The 14,887-nt window shown below is 33.1% G+C and overlaps 1 protein-coding gene across 1 annotated transcript in view; it reads right to left on the bottom strand.

The window, feature by feature from the left end:
* Positions 1-415: 415 nt before the first annotated feature.
* Positions 416-14,887, bottom strand: part of SCN7A (sodium voltage-gated channel alpha subunit 7) — a 98,954-nt gene continuing 84,482 nt past the window's right edge. Inside the window, exons 20-25 of the mRNA XM_066233918.1 lie at positions 9,940-10,218; positions 9,113-9,166; positions 8,180-8,317; positions 6,983-7,087; positions 6,074-6,344; positions 416-3,442 (exon numbers count right to left, since the gene is read on the bottom strand). Coding sequence (XP_066090015.1) covers positions 2,442-3,442; positions 6,074-6,344; positions 6,983-7,087; positions 8,180-8,317; positions 9,113-9,166; positions 9,940-10,218 — 1,848 coding nt within the window. The 3' untranslated portion in view covers positions 416-2,441. The remainder of the gene's footprint in view (positions 3,443-6,073; positions 6,345-6,982; positions 7,088-8,179; positions 8,318-9,112; positions 9,167-9,939; positions 10,219-14,887) is intronic.

Raw genomic sequence — 14,887 nt, 5'->3', positions numbered from 1 at the left:
CTGCTCACTAAATGGTAGCTATTTCCAATATCTTTAAAACCAATTGGAGAACACTATATTTATTAGAAGACCAGAAACAAGTTTTAAAGAAGCAGATATTAAAAAATAGCAGCATACCAATAAATTTAATTTCAGCATTATCTTCTATAAGCAAGTTCTAATAATACTAAGATATATCTAGTAAACTTACTATGATGATTTCATTAAAAATAATGCTTTTTATATTTTGTCGATGTTTAGGAGTTTCTGGTAAGCTCACTAACATTAATTTCACCAAATCTAAAGGAAGCATAAATTTTTTCAGTTTTGAATTTTGAGCTTGAATAAATAAGCTTTAATGTAAGGCTCATTTTAAAAAGTTTTTATTGTAGAAAGTTGCCAACCTGACTTAACAAAGAAAAGAAACAAAACTTAGTGTGGTTAACAGGTTGTATTTATTATTTTCTATAGTATCTAAAAAGTAGAATATACTGTATGACTTTGTTAGAAATAATTCTTTACACAATTTTGGTAAGTTAGTGGCAAACACAATTTACAAATAAAAGATGTAATTTTCAAACTAAAATCAGTCTGTAGTCTTTATGGGATTTACAGAAGCAAGTTAAGATTCAGTTTAAATTGCTGAAGCCATTGCCACATTAAAGCATTTCCAAGAAATACAAAACTGATAAGCATAGATAAAGCACCAGCTGCCGCCACAGTACCAAGTGAACACTGATTCCTCAGGGCCCCCATCACAGTCGGAGAACGCGAGGAGGAAGGAAAGGAACACAGAAAGAAACAGAACCCTGAAATTACATTTGCTTAGGGGATACCCCAAAGGCATCTTGGTCAGGTTATGCATTTCTGAGGAGCAGACACGGATTACAACAGTTAAGGCTCAAGACCATGCATTTCTAATAAAATACAATAACTGATACATGAATGGCATTGAATGTTATACAACATATTGAAAGCTTGTAATTTAAGTCAACAGTATACATATATATTTTTTGAAAACTATATGATTTTGTGGGCACATGAAAGCAATCTTAATACAAAAGAAACAACTTTCAGAACCTCAAATTACATGAATGTAACTGCACTTTTATGAATATGTCAAAAAAAGAACTTTGTGCCTATATTTTAAAAATAATATCAATAGTGAAAATTATGTTTAGTATTCTAAAGTTTTTCAGACATAAAATATTTTACAGAGTAATTATATATGTAATGAGATAAAAACAACAAAAATACTTGGAAAGATAAATGAGTAAGTGAAAACTAACTTACATACATTAATATTACAAAACTCCACAAATACTTATACTTTGATCTTCTAATTCAGAGTTCTCACAGCTTCAATGATAATTTTTTTCATTGTTATAAAGAACTATAAAATACATCAAAAAGGACTTTAAATTGGTCAGTTTCTTAATTAAGGATCAAGACATTGAAAATCTTTAGACACAATGATAGCCCTTGAGTCTTCTAATTTGTATTATGATATGCATTTGCCAGATCTTATATACTTAATGTTACATTATGAACAAATGGCAAAAAAAATCAGTTTAATGATAAGGTAAGACTTGAGTTTTCTAACATGTTCTCTATTATGTCATTTTAGTAAATGTATATATATATATATATTTAAAAATGTAAATAAGGAAAATACAGGTCATAACTATGATCCCTTTATTCTTCTTGTTCTAAGAATTTATTCTGCTGAAGAGCTGGAGCTTAGGTGGAACTAGCCAAAGATAAGAAACCAGGAATCCAAGAACAATGAAACATTAATTCCCCATACCAAAAATAAGAGAAAACTAAAATAAAAACAGGGTTCCTATTATTTTTTTTTAAATGTGGTTTGATTCTGCCCAAGGTCTCTATCATTGATCTCAAAGGCACTTTTTAAGAACTGCCTTCTTCTTCTGCCAATTGGCATCTGTGCAGGCAAGTTCATGACTTAATGGCCTGTATTGTTGTACTATACAGGCCACTATCCTACATTAGAAAGAAAAGACTTGAATCCCATCAAATTAAAGTAGACATAAAGTTTACAAGAAGACCTTTTTTGCTACTAATCTCTACCACCAACTCTTCAAAAGAAGCACACACAATATGTTATATAAAGAAAATAAGCACTGCATTATCAAATTTTAATCCACTTTCACTCACTGCAGTGATTTAATGGGTGGTCTTGGTTACACTAGATATAAGGGGGTAAAAAATGAATTTAACATGGAGTCTTCTGAAAAAAAGTTTAACTTCTGTGAGATGTAAACCATTGATTAGTAACTAAAATATTTACTTTCTCTAATTTCTGTTTTTATATCTAACTTGAGATTTTACCATTTTTGAGATATGTAAAGAAGGTGAAAAGGTGGTAACTGGAATTCGACCTGGCTTTGAATAGTTGACATTTGCTAAGCTTTATCAAAATGGGTATCTTCTTTGGTAGCTTAAACTTCCTTGTCATCATCTATCATGTGAATATCTGATGTATTTTTGTCATTTTGTCTCAAACGGTAACTTTTATAAGCACGCTGAATGATGGTTGCTGAGACTGCCTCTTGTTTTCGTTTCAGCGTAGTTGTAATTGGCTCATATATGATCTTAAAAGGGTTGGCCAACGTAAACCCTGATTCTATCTCTGAAAGGATTTTCTCCATCTTCACATCATTACCCATAACTCTCCTTGTAAAAGCGAGTAAGATGTCAAGGCAATGAATTCTGTCTCCAACAGCCATTGGAAGATCCATGGCAACAAGCTGGCCCTTGTTTGGTTTTGCCATGAAAAGAGGAGGATCCAGGGCAGCTGCAAAATCTGATAGCTTGCCCGAATCTATGTACTGGGTCCCATCAGGATCAAAACTCTTCCACACCTGAAAGAATTTCCTAAAATCATCTTCACTCAATGTCTTGGCTTCTTTTTTAGAAGTAATATTTAAAAACTCCGTAACAATAACAATGTACATATTTACAATAATCAGCCATGCTAAGAGAATGTAACTGACAAAATAAACAATTCCAACTACTGGATTACCACAGTCTCCTCTAACTTGAGTCCCAGGGTTAATTTTATCAGGATCACAGTCAGACCACTTACTGTTGAAAATTGCATTAAGCATCCCATCCCAACCAGCAAATATTGTAACTTGGAAAAGACAGAGCATACTGCTGCCAAAGGTTTCAAAATTGGACACATCATTAATTCCAGCTTCCTTTTTAACATAGGCAAACTGATACATTCCAAAGATGGCATAGATAAACATGACCAGAAAGATGAGAAGACTGATGTTCAACAATGCTGGGAAGGAGAGTATCAAAGGAAGCAGCAGGTCATGGAACAACTTGGGCCCTTTCCCAGGACGCAGGAAGTGGATGATCCGAGAGAGTAGTATCAATTGCACAAGGTAAGGATGTACAAGGTAGTATCCTACCATCATAGGCAGAAAAAGCCCTTAGTGTGAGGAAAGAGAAAACAGGGAATAATATTATTCAAATTTGAAGGTATTTTGAAGAATATGAATTATTTTACATTTAATTTTTTTCTATATGATAAGATCATTTTATTTATCCTTCCTATATAGCATTTAGCACATATGTATTGAAAATTTGGGTTAGCCAAATACTAATTGTGGCAATGCTCAGTGTATCTAGCAAAATTTGGAAAATAATTCTTTGTGTCATCATCTTAAGAATATTATGTATCAAGTACTTCTGCAATCACAGACAGTATGAATCTGTAGTACAGGACAGTAGTCATATTTTTTCTAATTGCCGTTGAATCAAGAGATTTAGTTCAATGCAACCTTTACTGGACATTTAATAAAGGTGTCACACAAATATGCAAAGATGAATGATGTGACTTCTGTCCTCAATTACTTTGTAATCTATAGAGGTAGACACTTAAACTAATTATAATGCAGGGCAGAAAAACATGGTTGATAAATATAATTACAAAATTGTCTGGCATTGAGTGAATCACAGATTATAAGTTAATTTAGTTACTTCATAATAAATAATATTTATTTATTTTTATAATAATTTAGTTACTTCATTATAAATAATATTTGGGCCCTTAGGAGCTTTAAATGTAAATTGAATAAATGAGTCTTTGCCTAGAATTTTTTCTAGTGGTGGTGGGTGAGTGAGTGAACTATGACAGTAAGAGATTGAACTATAAAACCAGGTGAAATTATAATTATTACCAAAAGCATAAAGATGTTCTCTGGGAGTACTAGAAAGACTTTGGTTCATTTTGAGTTGAGAAGGTGGGGGAGGGGAGAATCATATGAAGCTTCTAAATGAGATGGAATCTGTAAGGATTGTGTCTCCCATTTCTGTTGAATTTTGTCACCGTTAATGTTGGCATTCTCTCTGAAGTTTTATTTTCTCCATATCCTCATCTACACAGTGTTTTAATGAACCTTTTACTCTGGTTCACATTTTAATTTCTCCTCAGTCTTCCAAACTCTTTTATTATGGAGCAGGTATCCCCCTTCAATTATAAACATATTTTTATATGCTTTAAAGTGCAGATAGCTCATTCTTCCCCACTCCATATTTCTTAAGCCAGAAAAATGGAATAAGTAGGCATCTTCTTTTTTCTCTTTCCAATGTGATTTCCAGAGAACATTTCTCCCAATCATTTTTATAAAGAAAAAATTTTTGACACTTTATGGGGCATATCGTTTCACAATACCATATCCTGCCATTCCCTGGCTCTATGATTTATTCATTCCTCTTCATTTATATTTAACTGGAGCCTTTAGTACTTGGCTCATGTTGCCCTTTTCATCCCAACAACTATCATCAACAACAATTCAAGGGCCAGTCTCTCAGTCTTTGGCGTTCTTAATTTTAATAATCTCCGTTTCACTTTAGTCATACACATCTATAGGCACATTCTGGGCCCAGGCAGGATACCTGTCTTCTGAGATCTCAAAATCAAACAGCTTTCTCTCTGACTATAATTTCCACTTTCCAGGTCTCTGATTCATTAACTCTCAGTTCAGTCTCACATGGCTCTTTAATTCCATATTCATCTGGTATCTTCCTATTCACTCTTTCCTGTCTTTATAGACTTTCAGTCAAGCTTCTTGTACATGTCTGTCAACAGCTAGTTGCACTGCTTCCACTACCAGGCGAATGAGTGAATTTTCTGGAAGCACAACTAGGCAGACAGTTTATCTACATTTTTTACTACTGACTACATGTAATAATACTTGACCATAAACATTAAATATTGTCTCTATTCTCATGGAGCTCTCATTCTAGTATGTATCTTATAGAAAACAGACAATAAATAAACTTTTTTCTGCCTAAAATACTTTTATCCTAGATTATTTCTTGGCTACCTCTTTATCTAATAACTATTTAGATTTTTGCTTTCTCCATGAAATTTTCTCTGACCTCTACTTAACTGATTAGGTGTTGTTCCTCACTAATGTGCTGCTGTAACATCCCTTACATAACCTTATTATATCTTTAGAAGCCCACTTAAATGTGTTGTTAGTTATCTATATCCTTTAATAGATTATAATAGATTATAAACTTGGCATACAAGAATTATGCCTAACTTGTTTACTAGTAAATTCTTTGCATGTAGTATAATATCCATTCACAAAAAGGGTCATCAATTTTTATATTGGTTAAATAAAAACTGGTATCTCCAGGAATAAAACTAGTGATCAATTTATTAAATCTATTGTTGTGAAAGTTGTAAATAAATTTAGTAATTAGAGAAAAGGAAAAATAGTAAGCCTGAAAGGTTATATCATGCTAAAATATAGATACTTAGTGTCATCTTTAACAAATAACATGGATGTTATACTAAAGGGGTAATTAATTATTTATCAGGTGGTCTGTGAAATAGAGTCTATGTATTAATTCAAACAGTATTTCTGAATATCTTTTATCTGTTAGGTATATGTACATATATGAATGAAAAAATGTAAAACATTTCTGTTGGAAATAAGAGTCTCTACCCGTTTTGCTGGTTAGGAGGCTATATTTCAGGAGACATTTACTATAAAAACTTGCCTGAATTAATATTACTACAAATTAAATCTAATAAACAAATTCCTACCTGTAATAGAGAAAAAGACCACCATAAAATCAAAGATGTTCCATCCAATGGTGAAATAGTTACAGCGGAAGGAGATGAGCTTCAGCACACACTCTCCAGTGTACAGTATAACGAAAACAAAGTCAACCCAGTAGAGAGCAGCGTCCATTTGTGGACTCTGGTCATCACTTTGTATCATAATGGTTAGTGCTTGCAAACAGATAAGAACCATAATGATGATATTAAAATTTTGACTTGTTACCAAGTCAAAGATGAATCTTTGGAACTTGTTCTGTTGGTAAAGAAAAAAATTATAATAGTCTTATTAATAGGGTATCTATACACACACATAAGCTTTAGATTTACAGCTCTTTCATGGATAGGAGAATAAGACTAGAGTCATAGCATACAGTCAAAACAAATATAAAGATCTAAAGACCAACAAAGACTTGGTCAAGAAACATATATTTTAAAATCTTGTCAAAAGCATTTATTGTTAAGAATTCTTTTTTTTTTTTTTTTTTTGACAGACAAAGTCAGAGAGAGAGGGACAGATAGGGACAGACAGACAGGAAGGGAGAGAGATGAGAAACATCAATTCTTTGTTGCGGCTCCTTAGTTTTTCATTGATTGCTTTCTCACATGTGCCTTGACTGGGGGGCTACAGCAAATGGAGTGATCCCTTGCTCGAGTCACCGACTTTGGGCTCAACCTGGTGAGCCTTGTTCAAATCAGATGAGCCCGTGCTCAAGCTAGTGACCTCGGGTCTCAAACCTGGGTCTTCAGCATCCCAGTACAACTCTCTATCTGCTGCGCCACTGCCTGGTCAGGCTGTTGTTAAGAATCTTTAAAACACACATTTATTTTTAAAGATGAACATATTAAGGAAACTTTTTTAGAATCTTCAAAAATATCTAGATATTTTCTTACTCTCGGGCGACGTATTGTTTTTTGAGAGTCCTCACATATCAGCTTCTTCAGTGCATGGTGTAGTTTCTTCTGTTTTGGTGTTATAAAAATATTTAAGCCTCCCTGGTAAAGAAATAAAAGAAAAACATTAAAATTACATTTAATACAAATTTCACTTCATATTAATATGCATTTTGGAAACCTTGGCAACTATTGATTTAATCTTTTTAAAAAGGCTTCACTGCGATGAAGTAAATCATGTTTAAACACATCTGTCTTTCTGCACAAAAATCCATATAAACACATATACAGTATATACTGGTAGTGACTGATATTCAGTTATATTTTGGTGCACTTTCTTGTGGGTGTTCAATCCTATTTTAACTTTTCTGTCTACTGAGGCCTACCTCTTGTTAGACTGAGACAAGACAGAAATGAGATATCTAGAAAGACATTTGACCACTGACCTCTCTAATCTTTCTGATTAGTGAAGACTCAGAGTGGTCTGTTTACCAGATTCTTCACATGGCTAAACTCTGATACATGGCTAAAGTTAAAATTAAACTATTCTTTTTTTCAATTTGTTAGGTTTTTCTATACCAACAAACGCAGGTCCCTATGGTTTGAATAAGCAATATTTTATGATATTTGAGGTCTTTAAAATTTGTAGAAGCCCTGGAGGGAGTATTTGTGTGGAGATGGCACCAAATGGGCAGTTCAATTCTGCCTCTGAATTCCCTCTTGTTTATTTCAAGCACTCTTATTTAGCCCACACAATTAGAATTTATAACTCTTTCTACTTCTATCATAAAAAAGCTAATCTAATTTAGAAGATGTCTATGCTGGTTATGACTCTGAAGGCTTTGAAAATTTCAGAGGAGATAAAAATGTGGTTTATTTTTCTTGAACTTCACATAGTTGTGTAAATGCTCAATTCTTTTTTTATTTTTTAGCATTTCCTTATTTATAAACATATACAGAAACACTTGTAATTTTTACCTTTTAAACTTGTCTGTGTATATTTGAATATAGAAAATAATGTACAGATGAAGATTTTAGCAATATTTATCAATGTTGCTAAAGAACATCAATCTGTTTTTTAAGTACCAAATAAAATGACATTAAGCTGAATCCAAAATCAATTATTTGAAGCAAGATATTTCTATAAATGTGTTTGATTTTCTCAAACATTGGTAAAAACATAATATTTATACTTATCTTTGTTTTGTGTTTGTTGAAATTAGAAATAATAACACCGACCAGCATAGTCAGAGGAAGAAATAATCCAAGGATAGTAAATCCAATAAAGTAACTGTACATGTAGATGTTGTTTTCAAACATAGGCTGCATATTTACCTGAAAATTAAGTGAAAAAATAAACAAAATAAGGAAGAGCATAAAGGATTTTTAGGGCAGTGAAAATACTCTGTATGACACTGTAATGATGGATACATGTCATCATACATTTGTCCAAACCCATAGAACATTCTACACTGTGTGAACCCCAAGGTAAGCCATAAATGTTGAGTGATTAAAATGTGTCAATGTAAATTTATTCTTGGTAAAACAAAACAACCCCCCCCCCATGATTCTAGTGCATGATGGTAATAATAGGAAGACTATGCATATGTGGAGGAAGGGAGTATATGGGAAATATCCATACCTCCCTCTCAGTTGTGTTGTAAACCTGAAACTGCACTAAAAATAAATTTTTTAAAAATAAAAATAAAAAGTGAAAAAACTAAGGAAAATACTGATACTGACTTTTTAAAATGTAAAATTTATAAAACAATTTTGGACAAAAAAATCCAACAATGCTACTTGAGGTAAGTTTCCTCTTTGCTCATTGATGAAAAGCTATTATTGTTTTGCTTATTAGATTTTAAAGTTTATTGTATTAGTTTAATAATTGCAATGAAATTTTATAAACCTTCAAACAAACTTATTGGGCCTCGACCATTGTAGATATATAATCCTGAAAGGATTCCATCATCTATGAAATACTCAATCCGAGGTGTATTTAATTTTTGTCTAGCATAAGCATTTGCTTTCACACTGTTAATTACTGTTACTGCTGGTGTCCTATTCTTAAATTACAAAAATGACTTTGCTTGAACTTTAACAATGGCTTTAAGATTATATTGTACTTACATCAACAGAATCCACAGCTGAATACATAATATCGAGCCATCCATTAAATGTTGCCTATAAAAATAACATGTATTTAATTATGGAAATCATACGCTCTATGGAAAATATAAAACTTAATGTTATTAATATAGTAAAAACTTAATGTTTTTAATATAGTAAAATATTAATGTTATTTAAGGTTGTGTAAGGTTGACCACATTTCAATATATTATGTAACTGAGATTATATGTTACCTTTTGTTGTCTGTTCAAAATTATTTAAAACTACTTAGTATAACTTTAATTAATAATAAAATATTTTAATGTAGTATAAATAGAGGGAGACATAGGTAGAGCAAAAGGTAAATAGTTATTAAATACATGCTGCCCAAGTGTCGTACTTGTAACTGCTACATATTTGCTGTTCTATGAGGAAACTAAGACAGGAATGGTGCATCTCCTCATGTCTGCTAGATGTTGGGTGACTGAGTAGCCACTCCTCAAAGCAGTAAGTAGAAACAAGAGTAGTAACCTGAGTTGGACCAAAAATTTTGACCCTGTTACATGGTCAGTGATGGAAACAAATGTAACCAGTACCTGCCATTTCCTCAGTCAGTCTGACCTTTGTCTCCACTGCCTTCACCCAAAAGAGCAGAAACTGTTTCACTTTTGTTTCTCCAAATGGACTTACTTGTTCATAACATGTATCTACTAACAAATAATAACTAAAATAACTTATAACCAATTCTACTAATAATCATCTACATTTTGTCTTTATCGACCTACATCCATATCGACCTACAACATGAAGGAGCATATAATAGATAATAAAATCAAAAGCATACTTACTACTTGAAGCAATGAAAGGAAACCATTTCCAACATTATCAAAGTTCAGTTTTGCATTCTCCCATGGCATGGATTCATTAAATACAAGACTTTCACATTGGCTCTTATTCCAGACCTCATCTACAGGAAACCTTTCTCCACTTATTGGGTCAATACATTCATAGAACTTGCCAGCAAATAAGTATACTCCCATGATGCTATAAGCCAGCCAGATCATAAGGCAGACCAAAAACACGTTGAAAGCAGGTAAAGTTGTTTTTATTAAAGCTCTAACAACAACCTGTCATATAAAAAAATAAACATGTAAACTTTAGGTAAGAAATGTAAAATTATTTTGATTAAATTGAAAATACTAGTTAATATAATATCATATAAAAATAATAAAAAGGGCTATCTCTAGATATTTAATAAGCCACATGCCAATATTTGAATAACCTAAAGAACAAATTGCAATTAAAAATATACATGAAAAATTCAGGTAGTCTCAAAATGATTTTGGTAAAAAAAACCAAAATCCACTAAAACAACAACAGAGCTGTTTAGTATAAACACTAAAGTAAAGAATTATTTCAGCCAGACTGGTGGTGGCACAGTGGATAGAGTGTTGACTTGGGATGCTGAGGTCCCAGGTTTGAAAACTGAAGGTTGCCAGCTTGAGTGTGGGCTTACCAGTTTATGTGCAGGTCTCAGGCTTGAGCATGGGATAATAGACATGATCCTATGGTTACTGGCTTCAGCCCAAGGTTGCTGGCTTGAGCAAGGGGTCAGTGGTTTGGTTTGAGCCCCCAGTCAAGGCATGTATGTAAAGAAATCAATGAACAACTTAAATGACACAACTATAAGTTGACACTCTCTCTCTCACTAAAAAAATTAAAAAAGTTCTTTCGCTGATTTAATATTTATAAACTATGGCGTGAGAAATGGGCAAAATAAGTGAACCTGTTTATATGTATAAGATTGTCTAGAAAGGATATAAAGTGAGGGCAAAATAGGCCCAGGCATAGTAATTCTTGTGTTTTCTAACCTTCAGGAGGAATAGTCTACAAAGGAGAAAGTAAAGAATTGACCAGGGAAATAAGAGAAGACCAAGAGATTATAGATCAATAAAGTCAAGTCAACAGATTGTTCAAAGAAGCACTAAATAGGCAGTTAGACTTCGCAAAATCACAAAGCACTTCACTGCACCACTCTGTGTCACAGGTGAGACACTCTAGAGTGGGAAGTTTGGAAAGTGAATTCACTCCTTAAAGTTGAATAATAGCATTAGCCTATAATCCCTGCCTCTATTTCCTCAACTCCCTTTTCTCTTTAATATTAAAATAAAAATTTTATTCTTGGCCCTGGCCAGTTAGCTTAGTTGGTTAAGAGCGTCATCCCCAAGTGACAAGGCTACGGGGTTTGATCCCAGGTCAGGAAACACACAGGAAGCAACCAAAGAATGCATGACTGAGTGGAACAACAAATGAATGCTTCCCTTCCCCTCACTCTCCAGTCCTCTTCCTGTCTCTCAAGGAAAAAAAAAAAAAAATTAAGCCCTGGCCTAATAGCTCGTTTGGAACATCATCCCGGATTGCGGAGGTAGCTGATTTGATTCTCCCATCAGGGCACATTCAGGAGCAGCTCAATGTTCCTGTTTTTCTCTCCCTGCCCTTCTCAAAAACAAACAAACAAACATATAAAAATTTATTCTTATCCCTCCACTGATACTCTTATAGCAAATGTAAACCAGTTGTTATAGCCAATAGAATATTTTCAATCTCTGCTATTGCTTCATCTTTCACTTAGCATTTACACTTTTGACTCCCTTACCCCCAAATCACTTCTTCCTTTTTTTCCTAACACCACTGATTTTCTCTTCTACCAGTGTAAACTTTCTTTCTCTCAGCCTTGACTGAATGCTTATACTTTTGCCTATACTTTCTTGCTTATATTCCTTAGTTTTTCTGACCTTGAATTAATATTTGACCTTTAATTGTTTTCAGTAAGATTTATTTTATTTCTAAAACTAAATAACAGATCTTTTGTTGACACTTTGAGAGTTCTACTGATGCCTCTGATGAAGAAATGTGATGCCTATTGGTAATTGCACATTTGTGAGAATAAAACCCCAGGTATGTCTGACACAGATATTTCTAATTTTTTTTTTATTTTTTTATTTATTCATTTTAGAGAGGAGAGAGAGAGAGAGAGAGAGAGAGAGAGAGAGGAGAGAGAGACAGGGGGGAGGAGCTGGAAGCATCAACTCCCATATGTGCCTTGACCAGGCAAGCCCAGGGTTTCAAATCGGTGACCTCAGCATTTCCAGGTCGACGCTTTATCCACTGCGCCACCACAGGTCAGGCTGACACAGATATTTCAATAGTGAAAGTAGCAAAACCTGAAGTTTATTAAATACATAATTTTATAATCATGTAGCATCCTATATACTCAATGACATGTCTTCAGATATCATTCAGCTACAGAACTTAAAGAGGTTCAGATCTAGATCTGACCTTGAACTAAGGATGACTGCTATCTCCCTGTCCTTGAAGTGTTCATGGCTACTATCTCACTGCCATTCTAATGAATGTTTGGCATCAAATAGAAGAGTGCTTCATTTATGACAAACAGGCAGCTTACCTGGAAGATATCTCCTTGCTTTTCTTTAAACTGGGCATAGATAATTTGCTAATAGGGTTACTTTTTCCATCTTCCCTGTGTATCTGAATTTATTAGTGGGGTGGGAGACCCTGGTATTATCCCATAAAATATTTTACAGTTACAAAGAACTTATTTTAGTTACAGTCAATATCTGTGTGTGTGGGTGTGTATGTTTGTTTTCCAGCTTCATGGAGGTATAAGACAAATAAGAATTGTATATATTTAAGGCATACAAAGTTATGATTTGGTAAATGCATACATTATAAAATGATTACCACAATCAAGCTAATTAACATCTATCACCTCACTTCACATAGTTCTTTTTTTTTCTTTCTTTTTTTAGTGGTGGTGAAAACACTTAAGATATACTCTTGGAAAATTTCAAGTGTACAATATAATATTAACCATACATAGTCACCATGCTGTACATGAAATCCCTAGAGCTCATTCATATTATCAGTGAAAGTCTGTGCCCTCTGACCAGCGTCTCCCCATCTGTTACCCCTCACCCAGCTGTATTTTGTGTTAATAGGTTATGTGTAGTTTACAACCCTAGAATATTCTATGAGAATTTTCTATTATTAAACTGTATTTATGCTGGAAATTTGTCTTGTCATTTTAACCTCAATCTTACTGACTTCTTTAACCACATTTTACTTTGCAGCTTATTTTCCTCCTTATTTTAGTTTAAAAGCAAACTGGTGGAGATATACTACCTTGTGAACCTCCATAATGTTGTTATTAAAATGTTTCATAAGTTATAAGTGATAATGAATATTTTAGATATTTGTTTTTTAGGTGAATAATTGATATTTTGTTATATTTGACTCATAATCAAAATATTTTTTTCCCCAACACCACAAATCAAAAGCATTTGGGAAATTGGTTAATCAGGATTAAATACTATTATAATGAGTCAATCAGACTCATATTAACTACAAAAATATTATCAATAATGTTCTTGCATATATATTAAAATGTAATTAATGTTCTTAATAAATGAAGTTTATATATGTATGCACACATATGATATAAAGGTGATAGCATTAAATTTTTTTCAATATGGTTTTGGTAAAATTCATATTTTACATTATTTATGTTTCTTTTTGGATTTATAATAATCAAATTTTGAGATTAAAAACAAGTAGAAAAAGTGTTTTGGTTTCTTAATGAATGATGGCTTAAATGAAATATGTAATGTAGGAACTATAAATATAATACAGTTTAAATATAAACAATTTTCTTATTGCATCCTACTTACATTGAATATTTAGTTTTCTGAAATTTTAATCAAATTGACAGACTAATTTTAAATAATATGTGGAAATAAAAATATAAGAAAACAAATGTATAATTATGAAATAAGAGGTAAAATTATACTTTTTCTGCCATTTCTGTACATAATAGATCTCTGTATGTCTACATAATTATACTATTTGTGGTGGTCATAGTCTGTTTTTTCTATTAGGTGGAGTCATAGGGGATTTTCAATATAGGTTCTAAACACTGAACATTGGCCATTGTATTTAGTTCAACCTATTAGTGTCCTTCACGTTGTTCAGAAGAGGTTTTGACACAAAAGTGAAGGTGTGACAACTGGTAAGAATTCATAATTTGTGATCATGTGACTTTAAAAAAATAAAATTTTTAAATAGAATCTTTTTTTTCATTTAATAAATAACTACTTAGTGTATACAATGTTCTTATCATTTTGCAGTTAGCTAGCTAACTGATCAAAGTTCCATTTTCTGACACATATTTTTAATTTAAGATAATTTCATTAATATGCATACATATCTATGGGGTTAGAATGGTATTACTTTTTTTTTTTGTATTTTTCTGAAGTTAGAAGAGGGAAGGCAGTCAGACAGACCCCCGCATGAACCCAACTAGGATCCACCTGGCATGCCCACCAGGGAGCGATGCTCTCTGCCCATCAGGGGCATCGTTCTGTTGTGGCTGGAGCCATTCTAGTGCCTGAGGCAGAGGGCGTGGAGCCGTCCTCAGCACCTGGGCCAACTTTGCTCCAATGGAGCCTTGGCTGTGGGAGGGGAAGAGAGAGACAGAGAGGAAGGAGAGAGGGAAGGGTGGAGAAGCAGATGGGCGCTTCTCCTGTGTGCCCCAACTGGGAATTGAACCCAGGACTTCTATACGCCAGGCCTATGCTCGACGGCTGAGCCAACCAGCCAAGGACAGAATGGTATTACTTTTGAAAATATTTTCTTTTAATTATTAGTAATTTTTTTGTTTATTTTTGTTAGTTTTTATATCTTATGAGCAATAAAGACCTTGAGTCCTAATAGGCATAA

The sequence above is a fragment of the Saccopteryx bilineata genome, chromosome 5 (genome assembly GCF_036850765.1).
Source record: "Saccopteryx bilineata isolate mSacBil1 chromosome 5, mSacBil1_pri_phased_curated, whole genome shotgun sequence".
In the NCBI taxonomy this organism is placed as follows: Eukaryota; Metazoa; Chordata; class Mammalia; order Chiroptera; family Emballonuridae; genus Saccopteryx; species Saccopteryx bilineata.
Note: the sequence above shows the minus strand (reverse complement) of the source record. Positions and strands in the feature narration are given on the sequence as shown.